General features: G+C 43.0%; 1 protein-coding gene across 5 annotated transcripts in view; it reads right to left on the reverse strand.

Annotated features, from left to right (window-relative positions):
• MAP2K5 (mitogen-activated protein kinase kinase 5) overlaps window positions 1-26976 on the reverse strand; it is a 178019-nt gene that overhangs the window by 57440 nt on the left and 93603 nt on the right. For all 5 annotated transcript variants that reach the window (XM_056571648.1, XM_056571650.1, XM_056571651.1 and 2 more), the window contains 5 exons: window positions 26299-26338; window positions 17420-17488; window positions 17253-17334; window positions 2864-2925; window positions 1218-1266 (listed from right to left, as the gene is read on the reverse strand). In XM_056571648.1, the coding sequence (XP_056427623.1) occupies window positions 1218-1266; window positions 2864-2925; window positions 17253-17334; window positions 17420-17488; window positions 26299-26338 (302 nt within the window). The remainder of the gene's footprint in view (window positions 1-1217; window positions 1267-2863; window positions 2926-17252; window positions 17335-17419; window positions 17489-26298; window positions 26339-26976) is intronic.

Below are 26976 nucleotides of genomic sequence, written 5' to 3' on the forward strand. Positions count from 1 at the left end.
CTTAACCCCCCTCTCATCATTCAGAGCCATGAGTGCATGTGTTCAGTGAATTCTAGTGAGAATGCCGTACAGAGCAGGTAATCAATCACCTGACACTATGACTAAGGGTCTGTAAACCCAAAATGCGCCAGGCAATTGCCTGTTCTTTATCATACCGGATTTTTTGAGAATGAACAAATCACTATTTTACTGCACTTGTTGATGTTGGACATTTTGTTTTTTTGGATTGCTCCTGGAAGACGCTGCCAGTAAGTCTGTGCTCAGGTGTACTGATTGTAGATGGGAACGGTGTTTGTAAATGTTTTGGTAGGTTCAGGAGAAAGCGATAAGAGAAGTGTGTGGTAGCTTCCCTACCCAACGTGCATCTATCACGGTCCAGCTCTGAGGTTCACGGGTCAAGGTCCAGGCCTCAGGATGGAGATTGCTATGAGCTGGGGAGTGAAGCCTGCTAATGCACACTTTGCCCAGCTCGTTCCTTTTTTCAGCAACTGACTGATCAAAACTTTTGACATGTCAATTTTTTTTTTATTTTTTCAAATGACAGGTACACTAACAATTGCATGTATACTATTAGTACACAGGTTTAATGTACAGGAATCAAACAATAAAAAAAAATAAAGTAAAATCACACACATATGCTAATGTTATTATTTTTGCAATAGATCAACTTTATTAAATATAAGTCCCAAAACTTTCCACAATATACACATTTGGTAATGTCTAAATCGATATACTGACCAATAAATTTGAAAATGTAGTGGAACTGCTTTTCTTTTGCACTTTTGGCAAAAAATATCAATGAACATAAATTAAAAGTTATTCTACATAAAGTGCAACCCATCTTGCTGGAAAAAAAAAGTTATAATAGATATTCTGATTTTGTTTTAATTTTTTTATTGATTTATTTTTTTAAATAAAAGTACAATCTGCTTTGCACATAATATGCCCAATCCAGCAGTGGCGCTCCAGTGCCTGATTTGCTCGACGCGCTTTTCCTGCTCTGCTGATGCCATTCTGAACCCTCTGTAGCATCATTGAGAAAGGACTACTCACATAGGACAGAACATTATTCTAAGGCTATACATAGTAATACATCATGGTCTGGACGTCTGCCGCACTGTATGACACATTCTATTCCGGTTACAGCCATGTTCCCAGCTACTATTCAGGTCATTTAACCAAAGCTATAAATAATGAAAGTTGAGGGAGATGCTCACCTCTGTGTAATATCTTTAAGCTCCAGAGGTATGTGAGGCCTTTCAACACCTGGGAAAAGACACATCTATCAACAGTAATATTATGATGCAGTGGATGTTAAATACAACAGTACAGAATATACTTCATTTAGTGGTTATTGTAGTAATATGTATATTCAGAGTCCAATATGGAGCCCTAATAACATGCTGACTATTTCCATTCAAGACCACTGATCATATCAATATCATATCTGAATCTTTAAGAAAAACGTAAATGATTTATGGTTTAGGTCTTATAACATCGTTCTGCAATGACAGTCACTTCCTATTTGGGAAATAAGTGTATTAAAGGGGTATTCCGGGCAAAAACATTTTATCCCCTATCCAAAGGATAGGGGATAAGATGTCTGATTGCGGGGGGCCCACTGCTAAGACCCCCCGTGATCTCCCTGCAGCACCCGCATTCTATGCGGGTGCTGAATCTCCAGTTTCGGAAACCTCCATGTTTCCGGGACTGGGGACGCCACGCCCCCTCCATTCATGTCTATGGGAGGGGGCGTGCGGGTGCTGCAGGGAGATCGCGGGGGGTCTCAGCAGCGGGCCCCCCGCGATCAGACATCTTATCCCCTATCCTTTGGATAGGGGATAAAATGTTTTTGCCCAGAATACCCCTTTAAATGTTATTTCTCCCCATTTTTCTGAGTACCCCCAGCTTCTCAACCAGAGATCGCCAAAACATTTATGGAATTTTCTGCTTAGCAAACAGAGGCCACAAAACCTATACTAATATATTATTGTGATGGGTTTTGCTTCAATACGGTTCCTTCACAGATCGCAGCCTTAGGGTAGGGTCATACGTGCCGTATTGTGCTGCATATTTGCAGCTGCGTATTTTCCTACCCAGTGAAGTCAATGGGTAGTAAAATACGCAGCAGCAAATACGCAGCAAAATACGGCATGTGTGTCACTTCCTTTATGGAATCAAAAAAATTCAGCGAAAGCTACAGTTTAACCACTTGCAAATAAACTGGGGGGGGGGTATTTATCATTAGTACAGATATTTGAGTAATGAGAAACCTGCTGGGTAAGTATGTGGTTTTCCCAGTGGCTGTGCAAAATTACGTTGTACATGACACTTTATAAATTTGCCCATATGACAGGATAGTGCAGAGAAGGGTGAAAAACTCACACACATTGCTATATCAGTTGGTCAGAACTTGCGTGTTTTGGGCATTGCACGTGGGACTTATTGTCCTTGTCTTTCTTTCTTTGTTGATTGTGTTGTCTGTAGTCCTATGGTTGGAGCCCTTAAAGGGTACTGAGGGGGCGGAGCCGTGACGTCACGATACTCTGGCCCCTGTATCGTAAGTCATCAGACACAAAGCGATCTTCGCTCCATGAGGCTCATGACAAGTGGGTGCTGCAGGAGATGTTGCAGGGGGCCCCCAGCGGCAGGACCCCTGCGATCAGACATCTTATCCCCCATCTTATCCCCTATCATTATTGCACTTATAACAGCACTTTTCTATGTTGTAAGAGCTGTTTATGTTTTTGTTTTTATGCTAAACTAAAAAATAAAACCTGTAAAAAACAAAAAAAACTAGCAAACAAAATCATATAATAAATAAGTGCATAAAGCACATTTGGCAACAATAAATTAAACTCACTGCAACAGATATCCTTCCTAGAACTTGTTCGGGAATCTTTCTGTATACATCTAGGGATCCACCTGTGGAACAAAAGAAGGAAATTGTATCCCATCATACACATATTACATGGTTATTTCTAAAAATCGGTCTATATAATACATTTAGTTGTAGTCGAATGCTAACTGAACATATGAGTAATATCATATAGTAAAAAACTACACGAGTCCGAGGCATCCCATTTCAGGTTGTAATGCCTACTTTTTTTTTTTAAAACAAATTTTATTGAATTTTCATTGTTATAAACAGACATCACACATTGATAGTTAAGTGCGGAATATCGTCGAATAAGAGCCATAAGAACATTCAATAAATTACAAACCAGAAACTGTAAACTCCACACAGCTAATGGAGAACCCAAGTGGAAATGCGCGGCAGTATCACAATATTAATTCGCCTCGCTCAAATTAGGCGTGCCATGCTCGTAGTATGCTAGAAGTCAAGGTCAAGAGGTAAGTCGTAATGGCCCCAGTGAATCACTCAAAACCCCAAGACAGTACCAGTCTGTCGAGCTTAAGGGCTTAACTATGTCCTCGATTTCAGCTGATGTGTAGTGTGCAACAATAAAATCTTGCCATTTGGCGAAATATTTTGCTGTGTTTGTGCTCATGTGTCGTTCAGTATCAAGCCTATCTATCCCACATAACAGTTTAAGTTGCGATATGACCATGGAGATGGTGGGAACAGAAGGGGAGAGCCAGGCTGCGAAGATACATCTAAGTGCCACTAAGAGGACAATGTGAACTAGTTGGGGTGTTTTGGTGGGGCCTTGGTCGGTCAAGTCAGGTGGTCTAAACTGATGAAACAATAGGGCTCTTGGTGTATGTGGTAGTGACATTTCCCATTTCTCTCTGATATATGATATAATCATTTGCCAATATCTTTCTGTATGGGGGCACGTCCAAACTCCATGCCACAAATTCGTCAAAGGGGTAGCACATTTAGGGCAGGCCGTGATAAGATCGGGGAAATCCGGGGAAGGCAGTATGTTAAACCCATATAAGGCTTTGTGAGCCATTTTGTAGTAGGTTTCACGCCATCTCTCATTGATAATACATTTACGGATGATATTCCACCCATTCAAGATACATTCCGAAATATCATCTCCTGGTACCCATGAGGTCCACGCTGAAAAAATAGAAGAGGGTGTAAATTTCAGTAGTACTTTCCTAAGGGATGTGTATATCATGGAGATGGACAATTTACAGGGTTCCGAACCAATAAGATAGTCTAGTTCGTTCTTTGTGGCCTCTTTGGACAGGTTACGTCCGACCAAAGGCCAAGCACCCCAGGAGGAAGTCTTGGGGGAAACTCTGGATGTTTCGCCAGTGGTAGATGTTTGGATAAGAGGTAAGGCAGTCCATATAACTTCCTGACCTCTTTCCAAGATGCCACCGTATCCCTCAGCAGTACAGAGCGTTTCACTATGGAGGGGAGTTTAGAGTATGTAGTATGTAAGAGGACTGCTAGGTTCCATGGGGCCGCCAATTCACTCTCTAGATCGTAAAGAGCATGGTAAGAGGATCCATGTATCCAGTCATTAACAAATCGAAAAAGACATGATAGATTGTATCCTCTTACATTGGGAAAATTCAGTCCCCCATCAGACCTATTGAGCATCAGTTTGTTTAGTGCGATTCTGGGCCTCATCCCCGCCCAGATAAATTTGGTGAATGCTGAGTTTAAGCCTTTCACGTCAGTATGTTTTAACAGAAGTGGTAGGGTTTGCAGGGGGTATAGGAGACGCGCAAAGCTAACCATTTTAATGAGTGCACATCTCCCCATAAAGTTCAGGGGGAGTTTTTCCCATTTACGTAATTCAGCTTTAATCTTGGAGAAGAGGGAAGTATAGTTTAAACTATATATGGTGTCGGGTGTTCTCCCTATTTTGATACCTAGGTAGGTGATGGAGGAGTCAGCAATGCGGACTCCCATACCTGATATTTCTGGAAGCCACTGGTGACGGAAAGGACCTAGGGGTAAAAGTTCCGATTTAGACACATTTATTTTGTAACCCGAGAACGCCCCAAACGTTCTCAGATGTTCAAGAATGCGTCCTAGGGAAGCAGTCGGGCCATCAAGGAACAATAAAATATCATCTGCGAACATTGTCAATTTAACTTCATTCTTCCCCACCTTAATGCCAGGATAAATATTTTCCGACAGTAGGGAGAGCGCCAGAGAGTGGGCAACCCTGTCTGGTGCCCTTAAAGAGAGGGAAGGGTGTGGATAGGATACCAGGCGTGTGTATTCTAGCCATGGGGGTTGCATAAATCCCAGAAATGTAATTCCTAAATGACCCTTGAATACCAATCGCATCCAGCACCAGTCCCAGCCAATCCCATTTTACATTATCGAATGCTTTTTCAGCATCCAAAGTGAGCAAGGCAGGAGCTTCACCCCTCTGGGGCTGATGCTGTAGGCGATCTAGAACCGCCATAACCGTTCTCAAATTCATGGTAGCTGATCTGTTCCTAATAAAGCCCACTTGATGGGAACCGATTAAAGCTGGCATGAATCGAGAAAGACGGTCAGCTAAAATTTTTGATAGAATCTTGATGTCTTGGTTAATTAGAGATATCGGACGATAGGAGCCTGGGTCAGTTAGGTCCTTACCCGGTTTAGGCAAAACCTTTATGTGTGCAAGAGAGGCTTCTGTGAGTAACGATCCCGTAGACATGAATACCTGAAACATATCCCTTAAGACTGGGGCAATCTGCTCTGATAGGGCTTTATAAAATTCGCCTGAATACCCGTCAGGGCCCGGGGCCTTCCCGTTATGGAGATGACCGATAACTCCCTGTATTTCCTCCACCGACACCGGTGCATTAAGAATCTCCCTCTGTTCTTCCGTCAGTGTGGGAAGTTGGACCCGTTTCAAGAAGGCCTCACCTGCCGAAAGGTCAGAGGGAGAGTTTTCATAAAGCGAGCTATAATAGGAGGACAGCAATTTGTTGATGGAGTGAGGGTTTTTGTGCGTGACTCCCGAGGAGTCTTTAAGTGCTGTTATGTGAGGGGTGGGTATCTTTCCCCTAGCTATACGGGCCAGTAGACGTCCCGATTTGTTACCGTGTCTAAAGAGATCTACCTCAAAGTGGGACCTCCCTAGGCGTTCCCTTCTATCCCACCATAATTCAAAATTGGCTCTAGCCGATTTCCATTCCTCCCGGTTCTGAATAGTAGGGTGGGCTACGAAGGTGGCATAGACATCCCTTAGTCGAGCACTGGCTTCATTCAGATTTTTCAGAGAGGTGCGTTTTAGGTGGGCCACGTGTGCCATCAATTTTCCCCTTAATACTGCCTTCCCCGATTCCCAGAACAGAGTTGGGTCTGAGCGGTGTTCCCCATTATATACGGTATATTCTAACCACCAACCCCTAAGTAATTCGAGGAAGGTATCATCCTTGGCCAGCAGTGAGGGGTAACGCCAAAGAATATCTGTCCCTTTGGGGTAGGAGGGCAAGAGCCGTAGACAGAGAGGGGCATGGTCTGACAACGCCAGTTCTCCAATGTCTACTGAGCTAACTTTATGGTAAAGTTCCGGAGATGTCAGTAGATAGTCTATACGAGACCAGGAAGAGTGGGCATTGGAGAAATGGGTGAATTCCCTATCGTCCGGGTGGGACATTCTCCACACATCTAGCAGTCCCAATTGGTCCAAGAAAGGGGGCAATACACAGTCCCTGCTACGTATGGGGATTGCTTGAGATGTCGGGCCCTTTCTGTCCACTAGGGGGTCGAGGACTGTGTTAAAGTCGCCCCCCACTATTTTGTTCGTCGTGTTATCGTCGTGAATTCTGTCCGCTAGAGCGTGAAAAAAGGACTTATTTTCCCCATTGGGACCGTATATGTTATAAATGCTAAAGATCTCTCCATTGTGGTCAAGTCGTAAATGTGAGACCCTGCCTTCATCATCAGTGTCGTGTGATATAAGACCAAATGCAAAAGATTTGTGGATCAAGGTGACCACTCCTGCTTTCCCATCCTGGGCCTGAGAACCAAACACCTGCCCCACCCATTGCTGCTGCAACCTAAAAAAATCTGAGCCAGCTAGGTGGGTTTCTTGGAGGAGGACAATGTCCGGGTGGAATCGTTTCATGTATCGTATAAAAAGTCTTCGTTTTTGGGGGGAGCGAAGACCCTTGACATTCCACGATATTATGTTAGGCATGGTAAATCAAGACAATCTAGACAATCCCTCATGGAGGGCTGTGCAGATATTATATGTTTAAGTAGATATGAAAGGGCACAGCAGCAATGGGGGCATACCAAACATGACCCTGAATAAGTAATACCGTGTAAAGTATCTGTAAGGCAGGATAGGTGCCCGATAATAAACTGGGCAGTAGTTTTCACTAGAGGTTCCGAGCTGTGGGAAAGAACAAACAAAACAAAAACAGTATACAAGCAAATAACAGTTAACCATCCTGTAGAATATCCTAGAAAGTGTTGCTAATTTAGCGACACCTTCCTTTTGGATGATGGACTTCCTTTTTTCGGCCGACATAGGCATCAAAGTAATATCACACATTTCAGGACGCCCATGCTCCCCCCCCTCCCCCCGACCCCTTCTAAGATGGTCGAGTCCCTCAGTCAGGCAGGTGAAAGGCCAACCCTGCCGTGCGGCCGTGCAACATTACAGCACCAAAGCCGGGTTGGAATATGGCAACACTGGAAACCTTCTGTATAACAGCGCCATACAGGCGAGGAAGATAAAAATAAAGAGAAAACCTGGACGTCCGGTTCATCATTCCCGTAGTCCCAGCAGAAGGCTCAAAGGCAAGAAGGTGAAGTCATCAGGAACAAGGAACAAGGAACAGCTGTGGTCAGTCAGGTGAAGATCGCCTGTCGCTGTCATAGCCACGACCTGGAGAGCGATGACGTCTACGTCGGTGTCTTTGGCTTGCGGAGAATTGCGATTCTCTAGGTGCTGAGCGGGAACGATGATTCCTCCTTGGTGACCTTGAACGACGAGTGGGTGTCCGAGCCGGTGGACGGGAAGATGACGTGGAGGAAGAGGACAGCAGCTGGTCTATTGATGAAGATGCTTCCTCTGGAGTCTTGAAAGTGGTAGTAGAGCCGTCAGGATGGAACACCCTCAGGGTGGCTGGATACTGCAGTTGGAATCTGTATTTCGCCTGAAATAGCTTAGTGCAAACAGTGCTGAAGGCCCTCCTTCGTTTCGCCACTTCTACCGAGAAGTCCTCAAAAATCAACAGGCGCATTCCATGAAGTTCCAGGGGTTGTGTCAGACGGCAGTACGCCCTCAGAATATCAACTTTGTCGTTGTAGTCCAGTAGTCGCAGAATGACTTGACGGGGGCGGGCCTCCAGAGTGGAAGATGGTCGGTTAGGCTGGGGGTGTGAAGATGGGCCAATTCTGTGGGCTCGTTCCACCCTGCAGGGATGAGACAGGCCAAGCGACTTAGGAAGATCTCGCTCACAAAAGCGTTGCAGGTCAAGAGGTGCTACTGTCTCCTTAACCCCCACTATACGTAAATTATTGCGCCTAGAGCGATTTTCTAGGTCTTCCATTTTCTCGCCAATGCGGGTCATCTCTAATTCCATGTCATGTAGGCATTTAGCTGCAGCCGTGTCGGTATCCTCCAATTGGGAGGTTCTGTGCTCCAATTCTGACAGGCGGCCAGTATGTTCCTGTACTTCTAGTTTTAGGTTTTGGAGAGTTGCTTTTAGGACCTCCTCCACTATATTTCGTACAGTTGGGGTAATACGCAACGCCATTTCATTCGCCAGGTGCTGGTAGTCTATGGAAAAGGCCGGCCCTGAGGAAAGTTGAGGGGTTGCAATAGTAATCCCGGGGAGTGAGGGGCCCACGGTGGCAGTGTGTGGTCCCAAGTGTGGGTCAGCTGGCAGGCTGACTTCCATTGCGGTTACCTCAGAGTTCAATTGCCCCTCCGTTCGTGGTGGCCGTGATGTCACCCCCGATGCGGCCGCCGCCATTACTGCAGAGTCGGGCTGCGCCATTTCTGGGACTGCAGGTGGTGCCGGTTGTTGGGAGCCGCCATGCGGTGTCGCCCCGTCAGTCCCCGGCGTCCCCACGCGGGTATCATTCATTGGTGGCAGTGTGGGGACTCCCGAAGCGGGTCGCAGCTTCTGTCCCGCTGCCGCCGCCATGACAGGTGTGCTTTGTGGCGTGTGCTGGGGAGGCGCGAGCTGCGATGGACCGGAGGAGCCGCCACGTTGGAGGTACCTGTCCATTCCCTCGGTCTGGCAGAGGTGTCGGGTGGTGTTCGGGGACTTCTGAAGCCCGTTAGTGCAGCGGTACTTAGCTGGTAGGAGTCGGGGGTGGAGGAGCACAAGCGCGCGCCGTCTACATCAGGCCGCGCCGGAACCGGAAGTCGTAATGCCTACTTTAGGTTATAATGCAACTGCTAGACCAGTGTTTCCCAACCAGAGTGCCTCCGGCTGTTGCAAATCTCTAACTCCCAGGATGGCCGGACAGCTAAAGGCTGTCTGGGCATGCTGGGAGTTGTAGTTTTGCAACAGCTGGAGGCACCCTTGTTTTGAAACACTGTGCTAAACAGAAGTGGAATGCAGGAACCACTCCTCCAACTATTAAAATTATATCATTTTATAACAAGGAGTTATTTTTCGCCTAAAACAAACTGTTGTGGTTCCTTTAGAACAGGGGTGCACAATCATTTATGGTCCAAGGTGCATTTTTAAATTCTATGAAGGGTTGCTTAAAAAAAAAAAAAAAAAAAAAGTAAAAGGATATGTCAAAAATGTCTGATGGTGGGGGTCCCAGAGGTGAAATCCTCATTTGTTAGGAGACAGATAACACTCCAAAGAAGATGGGTGGCCACACCGTTATAGTCACTGTAGTTAGTAGGAGCTATGGAAGTAGCTGGGCATTTCACAATTTCAATAAACTATTATGAAGAGTGCAGCCAAAATTTAAAAAAAATACAATTCTGCTACAGTTTTGATGCATCTTCATCATATCATGATGCTAGAAATCTAGTGTGTTACAGTTGTGACAATACTGAATATTTGGAATGCGACTATTATTCATAGGGAACCTGTCACCATAAATATGCTATCTAATCTATTGCAATTTTGTTATGGAGCAGAAAGAGAAATTTTTAGCATAAGGGTGCGTTCACACCACGGTTTGTCCGATCACAAAACCGGATATGGGGCAAAAATTTGAGGTCCGGTCACAAAACCGGATACAGGGCAAAAGTGACTAAGATGCGGGCCGGGTCCCCGAATTGACAAACCATGTTGTGAATGCACCCTAACTTTATACTTCTTGATGCTAAGAGATTAGATAGCATTTTTCCCATAAGTGGATTTTTAAAGGCTTTCTAAATGTTCAGCCAAACTAAGCATACCGGTACATGGGGAGTCAGAGAGAGAGCTGTCTTGGAAAGCATGTTTATGTACAGCAACCTTAAAGGGGTTGTCCTGCGAGGGAAACAACCTGTGTATGGTACCAAAAGTATAATAAAGCAAATTACTAATATAGTGTTATTATCCAAAGTGAACAAATCATTCATTTCAGTCATGGCTTTCTTCATATAAGCTATAGTTATTTCCTGTAAGAATAGCTCCCTTCTCTTCTCCCCTCCTGTCAGCATGGAGGAAGTGAGGTGAAGTGGGGAGCTGGTATTACTGCTTATTAGATTTATGACTGGATAAGGCAGCAAGGAGCCCATTCTGACAGAAACTACTGTGACTGAAAATGTCTTCCTGCTGCCTTATCTAATAGGTCATAAATCTAATGAGCAGTAAAAACAGCTCCTTCCTTCACACCACTGGTTTCACCTGTGCTGACAGGAAGATAGAGGGGAGGAGGAACAGCAGCTCTGCCCTCTTTGATTTGATGTCACAGCTTAAATGAATGATCTATTCACTTTGAATGATAACACTAGAACAGGGAGTTTCTTTATCATACTGTTTTAACACCATAAAGAGGTTGTTTCTTTTGCTGTCCTCATCACTGTCATTTGTGACAAGTTTTGATATGTTGTCCAGACTGTTGAGACCAGCTGCAATCACAAGGTATAGGCCAATAAAGTGCGCAACAGCACTCTCCACTTCCAGATGGCCTCCAAATCTTACTCATTTACTGCTTTAGAGCTAATGGTGAATAAATCAGGTTTTAGTGTGTCATACTTATAGTAGGCCCCAAAAATGAATCACTATGTTTACTAGCATAATAGCATGATGTCGGACATTTTGTCCACCATTCTGTATATATTCTAAGTAGGCTAAAATTCTAAGTTCTTCTCTAAAGTTCCAGTCTGGGAGAAGAATACTTCTGGTCTCCTTAGATATCTATGGCTGTTTATATAAAACAGATGAGAGGGCTAGTTAGCCAGTTTTGTGAATGTTATTGTGACTAACAATTACACAATTGACTGGACAGAGAAACATACACACATCTGTGTTAAAGAGACATTGGGGGAGATTTATAAAAACCTGGGCAGAGGAAAAATTGACTAGTTGCCCATAGAAACCAATCAGATCGCTTCTTTCATTTTGCACATGCCATTTTAACCTCTTAAGGACGCAGGGCGTATGGATACGCCCTGCATCCCGAGTCCTTAAGGACGCAGGGCGTATCCATACGCCCGTGGGAATTCCGGTCCCCACCGCTAGCCGGTTGGGGACCGGAGCCGGATGCCTGCTGAAATCGTTCAGCAGGCATCCCGGCATATCGCCCAGGGGGGTCATTATGCCCCCCCATGTCGGCGATCGCCACAGATCGCTGGACAATTCAGTCCAGCGATCTGCGGCGATTCCGGGTCAATCGGGTCTCCAGTGACCCGGTGACCCGGAATTACTGGCTGTTCGGGGCCGTCTCTGACGGCCCCGAACAGCCAGAGCCTGCAGGGGTGAGGTGGCACTGGTGCCACCTCACGATCGCCCTGATTCGTCGGCCGGATTACCGGCCGACCAATCAGGGCGCCTGCTGTGGGTGTCACTCCCGCACCCGCTCCGCCCCTCTTCCGGAGGGCGTGAGCGGGTGCGGGAAGACGACCCCGGGTGCTGGGGACCCCGATCCCCGGCGTCCATGTTGGGACCGGGGCCCCAGGAGCGACGGCGGCGGCGAGGGACAGTCCTGTGATGAAGCAGCAGCAGGAGGTGAGTTACAGCCTCCTGCTGTTGCTTAGCAACAGCTCCCAGCATGCAAAAAGGGCATGCTGGGAGCTGTAGTTATGCAACAGCAGGAGGCAGACCACCACAACTCCCAGCATTCCCTTATGGGCATGCTGGGACTTATGGTTTTGCAACAGCTGGAGGCACATTTTTTCTATGGAAAAGTGTACCTTCAGCTGTTGTATAACTACAACTCCCAGCTTGCACAAACAGCTAAAGTGCATGCTGGGAGTTGTAGTGGTGCATCTGCTAGTTGCATAACTACAACTCCCAGCATGCCCGTTGGCTGTCGGTGACTGCTGAGAGTTGTAGTTTTGCAACAGCTGAAGGCACACTGGTTGTGAAACTTACAGTTTTTTTTTTTACCTAACTCAGTGTTTCACTACCGGTGTGCCTCCAGCTGTTGCAAACTACAACTCCCAGCAGTCACCTTACACCATGCACCGTACATGCTGGGAGTTGTAGTTTTGCAACAGCTGGAGGCACACTGGTTTTGAAACACTGAGTAAGGTCACAAATTCCGTGATACATAACCAGTGTGCCTACAGCTGTTGCAAAACTAAAACTCTCAGCATGTACAGTCTGTCAGCGCATGCTGGGAGTTGTAGTTTTGCAACAGCTGGATGTCCCCCCCAATGTGAATGTACAGGGTACACTCACATGGGCGGAGGCTTACAGTAAGTATCGGGCTGCAAGTTTGAGCTGCAGCAAATTTTCTGCAACAGCTCAAACTGCCAGCGACAAACTACTGTGAACCCCCGCCCGTGCGACTGTACCCTAAAAACACTACACTACACTAACACAAAAGATAAAATAAAAAGTAAAAAACACTACATATACACATACCCCTACACAGCCCCCCTTCCCTCCCCAATAAAAATGAAAAACGTCTGGTACGTCACGGTTTCCAAAACGGAGCCTCCAGCTGTTGCAAAACAACAACTCCCAGTATTGTCGGACAGCCGTTGACTGTCCAGGCATGCTGGGAGTTTTGCAACAGCTGGAGGCACCCTGTTTGGGAATCACTGGCGTAGAATACCCCTATGTCCACCACTATGCAATCCCTAATTTAGGCCTCAAATGCGCATGGCGCTCTCACTTTGGAGCCCTGTCGTATTTCAAGGCAACAGTTAAGGGTCACATATGGGGTATCGCCGTACTCGGGAGAAATTGGGCTTCAAATTTTGGGGGGTATTTTCTGCTTTTAACCTTTTTAAAAATGTAAAGTTTTTGGGAAAAGAAGCATTTTAGGTAAATTTTTTTAATTTTTTTTACATATGCAATAGTCGTGAAACGCCTGTGGGGTATTAAGGTTCACTTAACCCCTTGTTACATTCCCCGAGGGCTCTAGTTTCCAAAATGGTATGCCATGTGGGCTTTTTTTGCGGTCCTGGCACCATAGGGGCTTCCTAAATGCGGCATGCCCCCAGAGCAAAATTTCCTTCAAAAAAGCCAAATGTGACTCCTTCTCTTCTGAGACCTGTAGTGCGCCAGCAGAGCACTTTTCACCCCCCATATGGGGTGTTTTCTGAATCGGGAGAAATTGGGCTTCAAATTTTGGGGGGTATTTTCTGCTTTAACCCTTTGTATAAATGTAAATTTTTTGGGAAACCAAGCATTTTAGGTAAATTTTTTTATTTTTTTTTACATATGCAAAAGTCGTGAAACACCTGTAGGGTATTAAGGTTCACTTTACCCCTTGTTACGTTCCCCGAGGGGTCTAGTTTCCAAAATGGTATGCCATGTGTTTTTTTTTTGCTGTCCTGGCACCATAGGGGCTTCCTAAATGCGGCATGCCCCCAGAGCAAAATTTCCTTCAAAAAAGCCAAATGTGACTCCTTCTCTTCTGAGACCTGTAGTGCGCCAGCAGAGCATTTTTCACCCCCATATGGGGTGTTTTCTGAATCGGGAGAAATTGGGCTTCAAATTTTGGGGGGTATTTTCTGCTATTACCCTTTTTAAAAATGTAAAACTTTAGGGAAACCAAGCATTTTAGGTAAAAAAAAATTTTTTTTTTTTTACATATGCAAAAGTCGTGAATCACCTGTGGGGTATTAAGGTTCACATTACCCCTTGTTACGTTCCCCGAGGGGTCTAGTTTCCAAAATGGTATGCCATGTGGGGGTTTTTGCTGTTCTGGCACCATAGGGGCTTCCTAAAGGTGACATGCCCCCCAAAAACCATTTGACGCTCCTTCCCTTCTGAGCCCTCTACTGCGCCCGCCGAACCCTTTACATAAACATATGAGGTATGTCCTTACTCGAGAGAAATTGGGTTTCAAATACAAGTAAACATTTTCTCCTTTTTACCCCTTGCAAAAATTCAAAAATTGGGTCTACAAGAACATGCGAGTGTAAAAAATGAAGATTGTGAATTTTCTCCTTCACTTTGCTGCTATTCCTGTGAAACCCGTAAAGGGTTAAAACGCTTACTGAATGTCATTTTGAATACTTTCGGGGGTGCAGTTTTTATAATGGGGTCATTTATGGGGTATTTCTAATATGAAGACCCTTCAAATCCACTTCAAACCTGAACTGGTCCCTGAAAAAAAGAGAGTTTCAAAATTTTGTGAAAAATTGGAAAATTGCTGCGGAACTTTGAAGCCCTCTGGTGTCTTCCAAAAGTAAAAACTCATCAATTTTATGATGCAAATATAAAGTAGACATATTGTATATGTGAATAAAAAAAAAAATTATTTGGAATATCCATTTTCCTTACAAGCAGAGAGCTTCAAAGTTAGAAAAATGCAAAATTTTCAAATTTTTCATCAAATTTTGGGATTTTTCACCAAGAAAGGATGCAAGTTACCAAAAAATTTTACCACTACGTTAAAGTAGAATATGTCACGAAAAAACTATCTCGGAATCAGAATGATAACTAAAAGCATTCCAGAGTTATTAATGTTTAAAGTGACAGTGGTCAGATTTGCAAAAAATGGCCGAGTCCTTAAGGTGAAAAAGGGCTCAGTCCTTAAGGGGTTAAAAATGAAAGAAGCGATCTGATTGGTTGCTATAGGTAACTGGGCAACTTTTCATCTGCACAGGTTTTGAAAAATCTCCTCCATTGTATTGTTATCTCTCCAATACATTTATAGCTGGGAATATGTTCGATTAGGCCCCAAGATGTCTGGGGATCCACCATAGTTGATTACTTATATATGTCAAAGTTAATTCCCTATACTTCATATATAGGGCTCCATATGTTATGTGTGGAATGTGGGTTCGAAACCAGCTTTGGACAGTTAACTCTTAATGGTAATGATGCTAATTGTCTATGCAATAGCACCCCCTAGCTTAAGGGTAGTTGTCATTACACCAACCAGACATGCATTCTGGGTATTATAGTGATGTCATAGTCATTACCATATGTACACCCCCAACCTACATTCCTTTGGAAACTCCAATTTAGGAGGGTGTGCCTAACTGATTAGGACATGGTAATAAACCATATTCAGGAGACAAAGAAAACTTAGGAAAGGGGGAGACCAAAGAACAGACCCAGGGAAAAGACTTAGACAGACAAAGACAAAGAAGTCTGCCACTGAAAGAGGTCCACAAGATGGAAGCCATGAAAGCCATGATATTGTAGATCCCAGCAAGCTGGATTGATCACACAATACAGATTATGGCTACCCATGACGATGCGATGATGGACCATCCAGCTTTCCTGGAAATTGAAGCAGATTCTTACATAGACTTGGTAAGAGACAAAAAAAATGGTATTCCATTTAATTAAGACTAATTTGGATAATGTGGATGGAATTATATCATTAAGATTGGGGAATAAATTAATAAAATAAAAAATAAAAATTATCTCCATATTGAGATTATAGTTTTAGGATATTATGAGACTTCATTCTACCTGCATTTAATACCAAAGCATTAAATTACTGTTTCCCACACAGGAAACTTGATTCAAGTTCTTCCTTCTAAAATGTATCATAGATCATATATCTTTGCTATTTAATTGTCTTAATAATCTTACCAAGGTCATGTATAGAAAATAGTCTAGAATGGGGTGGAAGCATATCAAAGTTCTTCCATATTTATATCCTTAGATGGATTTGACCATTCTTGGAATCATGTGATGATTAGTGGCTAGAAGGGGGCAGGGAGTGTATTTAACATTCCATATTGATATTTCTATAATTAGATATTGCCCATCTTGATATCTTGATGTTTCCTTTGGACAGAGTGATGTAACCTATTTCTTGTATGATATCCTGACCTAGTAGCTTGTTTTATTGTAACATAGTTGCTCACTACTCACATGTATTGTTCTACTGTTATGTAGTCAATTAACTAGCTTGTAATGTTTACTAACATATCTAATTGATGTTCATTTGCATATATCATTGTGTGTGTTACTCATTAATGTTTATGACCTTATAACCAATAAATCTTCAGACTTTTATAATACCTGTGTTCCGAACTGTTCTGAACGCTTGAGCCGGGAGCTCGTGACGTTATAGCCCCATCGCCTCATGATGTCATGCCCCGCCCCCTCAATGCAAGTCTATGGCATGACATCATGAGGAGGTGGGGCGTGACATCATGAGGGGGTGGGGCTATAAAGTCATGAGCTCCCGGTGCCGGCATTAGCGTTCGGAAGTTTGTTCCAAATGCTGAGCAGCAGAGAACCCCCTTTAATATCATCCTGTCATAAAAAAAACTTGTTGATATCTGAGGAAATAGTCTGACTCAGATGTGAATTGTATTGATTGGCTTTGTCTACAATTCACCAGGTCACAGTTTGGACATTTTTGATAATTTAACATTTTTTTTTCTTAATTAACTATGAATTATGGTCATAAAAAATATTGAGTTATTAGCACACGACAAGTGACAGCTGGGAACTATAAGAACGCACTGTTGTGCACTTCACCTGGCTGTAACATGTGATCGCAGTGGGTATCAGGACTGGGATCTATTGTGATCTCATCTTTTGACATTTCTGAGTTCCCACAGTCATTTGTAAAAAAAAAAAAAATAATAAACTATCATTACTACCAACTATTCCAGTCTTCAAGGTCCAATTGGCACAGAAGTTAAGGACATAAAAGAGGAGGAGGAGGCTTCTCTCTACCATTAATTGTCATAATAATTCGATTTAGTACAAATACATTTGGAGAAGCACCATCATTTTTATTGCATTACTTGCCAGTAGAACAGCAAAAAGTTCTGGGATTCTCACATATCAGATTAATACTGATCTGCACTCACCATCCATAAATTCTGTACAGATAGAAATTCGATTCTCTGCAAAAAATGCCCCATAAAACCCGATTATGTATGGAGAGTCGCACTGTAAACAAGAGAAGAATAGCGTTGTCAGCTTTGCGTTGTTTTGTGACAACAATTCCCAAAACATAGACACCAAGCGCACGTACCTTGTACAGAATCTCCAGCTCTGACATAATCTGTCTCTGTAGCTCCACAGTAATGTCTAATGGGATGACCTACGGAGAAAAGACACAAAACACTTGTCACTGATTGATACTGTGTGTTCGGCCTGCCACAGATAGCAGCGGCATGCTCCATCTCCAGACCTCATACAAGCCATGTCTACTGCTCCCACACTGGCACAAGCATACTGTTCTCCATTTGCTGATGAAGCGCAGTTGTAAACTATATTAAGTGAGACAATGTGATAAGAAACATTTCACAGCCATGCGTCCAAACCTCAGCCCGCTGACACAAAGCGTATGAGTTTTAGACACATTTGATCATGGAGGTGACAGCTTTTGTAGTGATATGTACAAGGAAATTAAGTCAACAAATGTCTGCAGATCTGGGGACTGCAACGTACCCAGGAGCACGTGTGACGTGATACGTATAAAGCAGGGTCATGAGGACAATAACAAGAAATTTATATCTAAAATTTGCAGTTACACAACTACATTTCTGTATCAAAATTTAAGCTTAGACAAGCAGGAGTTTACAAATGTGCAAAGCATAAGCACAATAATTTGTTGTACTGATGCTCACAAGACAAAGAAAAAAAGAGGTACTCCAGTGGGAAAAATAAGTTTTCAAATCAACTGGTGCCAGAAAGTTAAACGTATTTGTAAATTACTTGTATTAAAAAATCTTAATCCTTCCAGTACTTAGCTGCTGTATGCTCTAGAGTGCAGATCTTTCTCTGTTCGTGTCTGATGACACCTCTTTCTGGTGACACCTCTGTCCGAACAGAGTAGAAGCAAATCCCCATCTAAAACCTCCCCTGTTCTGGACATTTCCTAAGATGGACAGAGGTGTCAGCAGAGAGCACTGTGGTCAGACTAGGAAGAACTACACAACTTCCTCTGGAGCATACAGCAGCTGATAAGTACTGGAAGGATTAAGATTTTCCCCCCGTGAAAACATCTGCTACAGAAATTCTGCTGTGTGCTTGGTACATTGAGAGCTGTTTCTTCTGCTCTCGGCCCAGCTAATCATTATTCACTGTCTCCCTCCGCCTCTCCCCCTCCTCCCCGCTCTGTAATCACATTTACTGCACATGTGCAGCCTTCTGGCTACACTCGGAAGCGGCCTCAGAGTGGCTACACAACCGCGCTGAGGCCGCTTCCGGGTGTAGCAAGGAGGCTGCACATGCGCAGTAAACGCGATTACAGAGCGGGGTGGAGGGGGGAGAGGCGGAGTGAGACAGTGAATAATGATTAGCTCGGCTGAGAGCCAAAGAAACAGCGCTGACGTCACAGTGCCCAAAGGCTGAATCGTAACCCCGCCCATGCCGCTTACTGCTAATTTGCATATTCAGAAAGGAGGAGATATCAGACGAACGGAGCAATGGATCCAGGCATTGTAAGCATTCGTTTTTTTCAGCATCACCCGCACTACCAGGCAGTACCACTGGTTTGTGCGGGTGACTATTCTGACAGTTTTCTTTTAAGAATTTTCACATATCTTTTATCATTTAAAGGGCAAATGGACTCTAGTTAAGTGCTTATTGGCCATGACAGCATTGCCTCCACATTATCTCAAACCCTTATCTCATCGTATCAAGCAACACTCCTAAAAGTTAATGGATCATGTAGAAATTATTGTGCCACCCATCAAATATCGAGTCCTAGTCATATAAAAGAAAGAAATAAATAAAAAACATACACGACCTGCCAGGGAGTAACCTAGCCTTTAAGTGTGATCCCTTCATTTCTTACTGTGTGCTGGAGTTCCCTCTGGCACTGACAGAGAGAATATAGACAATTGTGTCTTGACGGCATCTTATACAATGCACTCGTATATCTGTGCAGCCGTCAGAACAGACATATAAATTAAGATTTATATGTAGAAGGGGGAGGAATATAGACACCCGATATGCGAAGGCATAAATTAAATTTCAGAACGCTGGCATTGAAAGGAATAGAATAAGACGCAACCTGTTTCAATCACAAGCTTGCTTTAGGGTTATTTATAAACGCTCTGACTAATCCAGCTTGTAAGTGTAATATAGAACTGCCAAGAGAAATTTAAAACACACTTCCCCAAATCAATAGTCATTTGCCAACTCCACTCACTTACATTTTTCAGCGCAGAAAAACTTGAAAAAAAAATAATTTGCTGCTACATCATAGCAATTTTACTCAATTAAAGAGTGAGAGGCATTTAACCTGTGTCAGGTGCAGCCAAGGGAGGAACATGCCCCAGGGACAGGTCAGAATGCTGTGTAAGTAAGGGAGGGGGCTCTGTCCCCAAGGAAATAGACTCGTTCTGTTATTTTTAAGGATAAGAAAAGAATACTAGATAAGGGGCTGATTATATAGTCTGTTGATGGGTCAGAACCACAAGTGGGCGACGTACAAATAGAGGAATGGAATATAGGAATTGTAGGAGACAGATGTCTGTAAGCAGACTTTACACCTAAATGGGGCTTGGGTAAAGAAGTAACCCCATGTTTTTTCTCTCCAATGAAGTACCCGGAGTTATTGAGGGCAATCCCTTTGCTCTTGATTGAGGTCTCAAGGAAAGGACATTGGATGAGGACATCAAACAAAACTGGAGAAAAAATGGGGAGGGTTTGGCACCAATAAACCAGGGCATGTCAATGAAATATGAATGCCCACTGGACACTTAACATTTGACCATAAGGTGATTTTAGTAGGTACCTGGCAGACAGTAATGGACATGCTTAGGAAGGATCTGCGCTTGTCTTTGGGCTAAATGGCTATGTCATGAGATTACCATAACACTGTGGTTAGCTTTTTGTGAACTTGTATTTCCTGTTTTACCTTTTTTTTTATTTTTTACTACAAATCCCATAATTCCATTTTCCTCCCTCCCTCCCACACATCAGCCACCCCACAAATTGAAACAAAAGACCTGTGGTTTTCAATCAGGGTGCCTACAGCTGTTGCATTAGTTGCAGATTGATCTCTCTCCCACCAAGCAATCGCTCCACCCATTGAAGCAGACAGGCTCCCTGTCATCAGCTGACTGGCGAGTCAGGTCTCAGCCGCATTGCAAGCTGGGAAAAATCCGAGACAACAGTCATTTTGTATGCTGGTAAAAATAAATAGTGGGGTGAAAATTACAGAAGAATTGTGAGAAAACCATCACACACAGGTACAGACACTATAATATGGACTACACTAACTTTACAACCCCTGTACCATCGTCAAATAAAAAAAAAATCCTGGAATACCCCTTTAATAAAACATTAGTTTTTTCTCATAGGCTTAGACTATTCTAGAAAACAATAAGTCGTTTCAACTGCTTTCCCCTAAAGACCTATTTGGTGGGACCTGCCAACCATCTAATGGCTGCTCCATTCCCGGAGAAAACAAAGATTGGGCACACTGGATGTCAACTGCCCGACCCTTTTGTTCTTGGGAGATAAATCACTGCCAGAGGATAGGATTAGGAGGGATGATGGGCATTTCATCTACGGTTCAGCCAAGAGCCGTATCTTATTTTAGCCATTCTTGTTTGTATTCTTACCTAAAAGTTTATACGAGTAGAATCCTTCCCCAAAAATAACATTTAAAAAAAATCACTGGCATAAATAAGCATTAATTTGACAAGTTATATTGGATGCAACAATTTCATAGTTACATCAACATTTGGAAATGATGGTCAACAATACAGAAGTTGTAACTTAGCTTTTCAAAATTCCTACCTTGTGACTCTGCCCAGAAATGTAGCATTTAAAAGGACAGGTGATTTATCTCTGCACACAGAGATACAGGATAGGACAATATACTCATACAGTTGTCCTACTAAGGCATCTTACAAGTTGTATGGAACCTATATCTGCCATATGCATGAGGCCATTAGGCATTCCAAAATACATTTGTTGATTATTATGGCTTCATATTGCATGTATTCTATTATGCTGCCTAGACGCTGGGGTGTTACCTGACATTACTTTGCAGTCCTTAGCTGTTGGTTATTCAGCCCGCCACCCCGAGAGGTCGGTCAGTCACATAGTATGTGGACTCTTGCGGGTGATTAATTTTCTGCTGTTCTGTTTAAATTAGCTAGAAACTCTTAAAATATACAATTCTAAATAAAGCAATCTATCAACATCTGTCAGAGGAGACCTTGTACACAAACCGCGCCAGAGAAAAACACAGTAAACATCCCAGGTCACATTAAGCTGATGTTCAGATTTAATTCACTTAATCACCGGCGACATAATTGTCTTCTTCAGAAAGTAAACCACTGCAGGGCATAGGATGGGATTACATGTCCACGTGAACAGGGTTATCTGCCTCCCCATTCTTTATATGCCGGAGGGCCGAGGAACACAGTGACAACTTACATGTATGCACACAGCTTATCAGGAAAATTTGTAAGCAATTATTACATGTGAGGGGGGTCTGTCTGAGAAGAAGTGGTGGGGTTTGGTGTCCATGAGATCAGATGACTTTGAAAACCAATTAATTTTCCGATAAATGTACGAGAGAACAATTTAAAGGACATCCACAGGATAGGGGATAAGTGTTTGATCACGGGGGGTCCGACCGCTGGGACCCCCTGTGATCTCCTGTACGGGGCCGCACCTGTCCCGTGCAGGGGGCGTGCCGGCCGCAGCATGACGTTGCAGCTGGCACGCCTCCTCCATACACCTCTATGAGAGAGGCGGGAGGAGACGGGGCGTCACCGCCGACCTCTAGGTCGACGCTACGCGCCTTAGGGCTCACCATGAGCGCTAATGGCGGCGCCCCGTTAGGGAGATCGCGCGGGGGGGGGGGGGGGGGGTCCCAGCGGTCAGACCCCCTGCAATGAAACACTTATCCCCCATCCTGTGGATAGGGGATAAGTGTCATACCGCTGCAGTTGTCCTTTAATACCATACAAACACATTTCCAACCTTAACCATCACTTGTACCTATCAATGCAGGTCAAGTTTTTCATTTTAGGCTTTATTGAAATGTTTGACAATATCTATTTTAGTTTACCTAACACATAGCACCAAAGCCTCCTACTTTAGCTGCCTCCCCTAAGGACTTGATTGTTTGTTTTCTAGTTTACACAATACACAACAGTATACAGATTACCACCCCCTAGTGGTGGCAATAGGCAGTTAAGATTCATGAAAATGTGTGTGTGTGTGTGGGGGGGGGGGGGGGGGGGGGAAGAAGGGGGACACTTTCAGTGTTAAAGGGAACAAAGTGTCATGCACATTAGGAAAACACTCCAAATAATTTGAGCTACCGTTTCGACTCTCTCTATAAAAAATAATATTATTCATTCCCCTCTTTTCGTTTATCAGCCTTAAGACTCATTTACTCTACAGAAATTCCACTGCACTAATCTAACATTGCCGTGAAAGGGTCTTTGGTTGATCCATTCACACTGTGGAATTTCAGTGGCGGAAAATTTACACTATGAAAAAATGTGCATGTTCTTTTGGCAGAATAACACACAGACTGCATTGCTGTAAGTGGTGATGGCGCAGGTCTGCGCAGTCTAGCACAAATGATTTCAGCGGTGGCCACTCGGACAGAATCTTCAACCGGAATATCTCCTACCTTGCACATGGTCATTTAGGTAATTGGGATGTCTTTATAATACTGGACAGGATAGGTCCTTTAACCCCCCCCCCCCCCCCCCCAAAAAAAAAGACCCTCTTTTCAACCTTTCTCCCCTCTGGCAAAGAAACAAGCATCCTAAACAGAATAAGCTACCCTCTACTAAAATTTCTTGATAGGGTATATCCAAATTGGTTTTGTAAAACCCTTTAAAATTGTACATGTTTAATCTACCAGAATTCTAAATCCTCTAATCCTAAATCCAGTGGTAACTTGACAATGCCAGGCAATCTAACCACTGATATAGTGACCAGGGAAGTAAAGACTTAAAGGGGTATTCCAGGAAAAAACTTTTTTTTATATATATATCAACTGGCTCCAGAAAGTTAAACAGATTTGTAAATTATATAATAAATGAAGACGTAGTAAAGGGAGGCACATACCAAAAATACGTATGTACAAAATACGGGTGGAAGTGGTGTGTACAAACAACAATAGGAGTCCACGTGTCAAAGGTAAAACAAAGCAGTCCAACCAATATAATAAATTGTATTCTAGTGGTGGTGCCGGGATCCAAGGAATAAGAACAAATATGCAATAATCGAAGAAAAAAGATCCTGCAACTCACCGCCAAGATGACCGAACAAATGGAGGCAGAGCGAGGAAGCAGATGGACAGATGGATGAAACGGGAGGCTCAGAGGCGACTAACCGGTTTGTTTCGTACAGGTATACTTCATCCGGCCTTCTTTTTTTTCTTCGATTATTGCAGATTTGTAAATTACTTCTATTAAAAAATCTTAATCCTTTCAGTACTTATGAGCCTCTGAAGTTAAGGTTGTTCTTTTCTGTCAAAATCCTCTCTGATGACACCTGTCTCGGGGAAACGCCCAGTTTAGAAGCAAATCCTCATAGCAAACCTCTTCTAAACTGGGCGTTTCCCATGACAGGTGTCATCAGAGAGGATTTAGACAGAAAAGAACAACCTTAACTTCAGAAGTACTGAAAGGATTAAGATTTTTTAATAGAATTAATTTAGAAATCTGTTTAACTTTCCGGAGCCAGTTGATATATATATAAAAAAAAGTTTTTTCCTGGAATACCCTTATAAGGGATATTGTTGAATCATAGGTTTATTTGTTTTTTAATGAAAATCACAATTTGTTACCATGTGCTTCGTCTTGTATGGGATTTGTTGTAGAAAAATCACTGGAAGGAAAAAATATATATATTTTTGGTAAATCCCAAAAAATTGTAGCATACTGCTATACAGAAGAGTATGGAATAAAAAAAAATATCTGTCATTTGTAGGAGGGAAAATAACCATTCTGGGACACCTTCAAAAGATATTCCTGTGATATTCCTGTTCGCCCACTTTTATGCTGATAGACATTTTAGAAGAGGAGGTATGATCTCACACAAATATGTATAGGGGTCTATTGAACTCTATGGGCATGCCATGGTAGCTTGTGGAGGGGGGGAAAAAGAACAAACTCATATACATATACATGTTTAAGTATGTTAAGCAAATAGAGGCACTAAACCATCAAAGGGCACAATGTAAACAATAAAGAAGCTCTCGTTTTTTTTGCCTATATCATGCACACTCACCATCAGTGGTGATACAGCACCATTTGTTATTATATTACCTACAAGCCTAGCGGCTAATCCAAAACTCAATTATATACATACAAAAATTAGCCCAGAAAAAAATTATGTAACCAACATCTCTTTATTAATCACAATCAATAACAATAGGTAGAAAAAACCCATAAAAAAATACCCACCCTTAAAAATGCCCCCCCACACACACACAAAAGGCAGGATGTGGGGAACCCAATATATAGATACAATTGAATGTACAGTGTCCCTATCAGCATGCCGTCATATAATAATTAGATCAAGTACTGTACCTGTCGGTAACATGCTGAACACGTCCCCACGCTCCTACCACCTCGACACGTGTTTCGGGCAATCCCTTTCTCAAGAGGCTCCATTTGTTATTAGTCTAGCACAGCTGCATACATGTGTTTTATTACTTTAGTCATGTGATCACAAATCTGACTTTCCAAATCTTCCAGTACCTAATGGTTACAACAGGATGTCAGACTGACTTCCTGTGGACAACAGGATAACATCATCACCTACCAGATCCCTCCTACAAGCTTCCATACCCCTCCCAACTCTATCTGCTATCTCTATGGGATCAGGATATATAATAGATATTCACCTCCCCTGAGGCTGTTTTCACATATTGGCCCTCATTTACTAAGAGTGTTGTGTAGGTTTCTTTGTGGGTTTTAATTCCCTACAATTTATTTTCCACGGTATTTACTAAGGTTTCCCTACATTTTCCACTTTCCCTACATTTTCCTTATTTTTTTACACATGCTCTGATCTGTCTGGTTTTCCTCAGCTCAAATCCACCACATTTTATGTGGAAACCTTAGTAAATATGTTTATTTATTTATTTATTTTTTTTTCAGACGACGAGAACACGCCCCTTTTCGGGTTCCAGACGACCACGCCCCCTTTTTCGGTTTTCTTAGCAAAATGGAGAGTTAGTCAGGGTTTTTTCAATTCTGACGCAAATTCTGGTGCAGGCAGAATTTCTGGTGCAATGCGACAGAATCTGGCGCACAACCCGACAAAACATGTCGGGTTTGCAATGGTAAATGAGGGCCATTGAGTTTCTCGCTGCTTTTTCTGTTTTTGCTGTAACTTTCCCCAAATCATGGCACAAATGGAGATTGTACCGCAAATGCACAAAGTACGGTAAAAATGTGTAATTTTTAACACTATTTTGAAAAAGTTTGAAAAATGTAGTTAAAATTAAGCATGTGAACACAGCCTAAAGATGTCAAATCTTTATAAAACACTTCAATTGTGATCATGCGTCTAATCACATTTTCGTCATGGAAACATTTCTCTAGAAAAACGCACTTGTTTTTACTGACTAATAAAACGAATAAAAACTGCACAAAGGGAACTGACCCCCAACCCACTTATGAGTCTAATGAGTTCACCTGGATGATCTCCAGCACTAGTAGCCTAATGAGATGACAAATATTCAAATGCCAAAGACAAAGGATTCATGGGTAATTTAGGCTGCATTAAATAACCCACATCATTGTGCATTTGTAAGACAAAAATGGAGCCTATCCTATGCCTATCACATCAGCAAAAGAGGTAAGTAAAAGGCATAAACAGAAGCTCCACATTATTCACTAATATTAGCCTAAGCTGCACTATATACACAAAAATCTGGAATGCTTCTTTAACATAGTATTTTCTTACCTTCACTGCCAGGATCTTTCCACTTGGCACGTGGTATGCCCTGTAAGAAGAGAATAGATTACTTTTTGTTGCAGACAGTTAATATAGTATTCAAAAAAGTGCAAAGTGTAATGTTTACCAGGCTTTGGCTTTTTCTAATATTTGTCTTACTCTAATAGCTGGTATTAGCCATTGGATTCCCAAGTAAAAATGCACATTTAACAAAAAATATTATATTATATATATATATACCCTCACACACATACATACGGTATATTTATTAGAAAAAAATGCCTGATAAGTAAAGTTGAGCAGCAATATCATACAAAACCCGTGTACAGGTGCAGCACTGTTTCTTAACAGAGCAGCCATGGTTTTCTAATCATGTACAACCCTTCTTAGAGTCCACATAACACTTAGAGTACTCCGCTGCTCATAGTTTGGAACAAACTGTTCTGAACGCTGGAGCCGCGCCAGGAGCTCGTGACTTACCGCCCCCCCCCCCTCAATGCAAGTCTATGGGGGGGCGCATTACAGCTGTCACGCCCCCTCCCATAGACTTGCATTGAGAGGGCGGGATGGGACGTCATGAGAGGGATGCGGCTATTATATCACAAGCTCCCGGTTTGATCCTAACGCTGAGCAGTGGAGTACCCCTTTAATATTGAAGGAGTAAAAGCCCCTGGTGGTTCCGGTAAG

The sequence above is a fragment of the Hyla sarda genome, chromosome 4, assembly GCF_029499605.1.
Source record: "Hyla sarda isolate aHylSar1 chromosome 4, aHylSar1.hap1, whole genome shotgun sequence".
NCBI lineage: Eukaryota > Metazoa > Chordata > Amphibia > Anura > Hylidae > Hyla > Hyla sarda.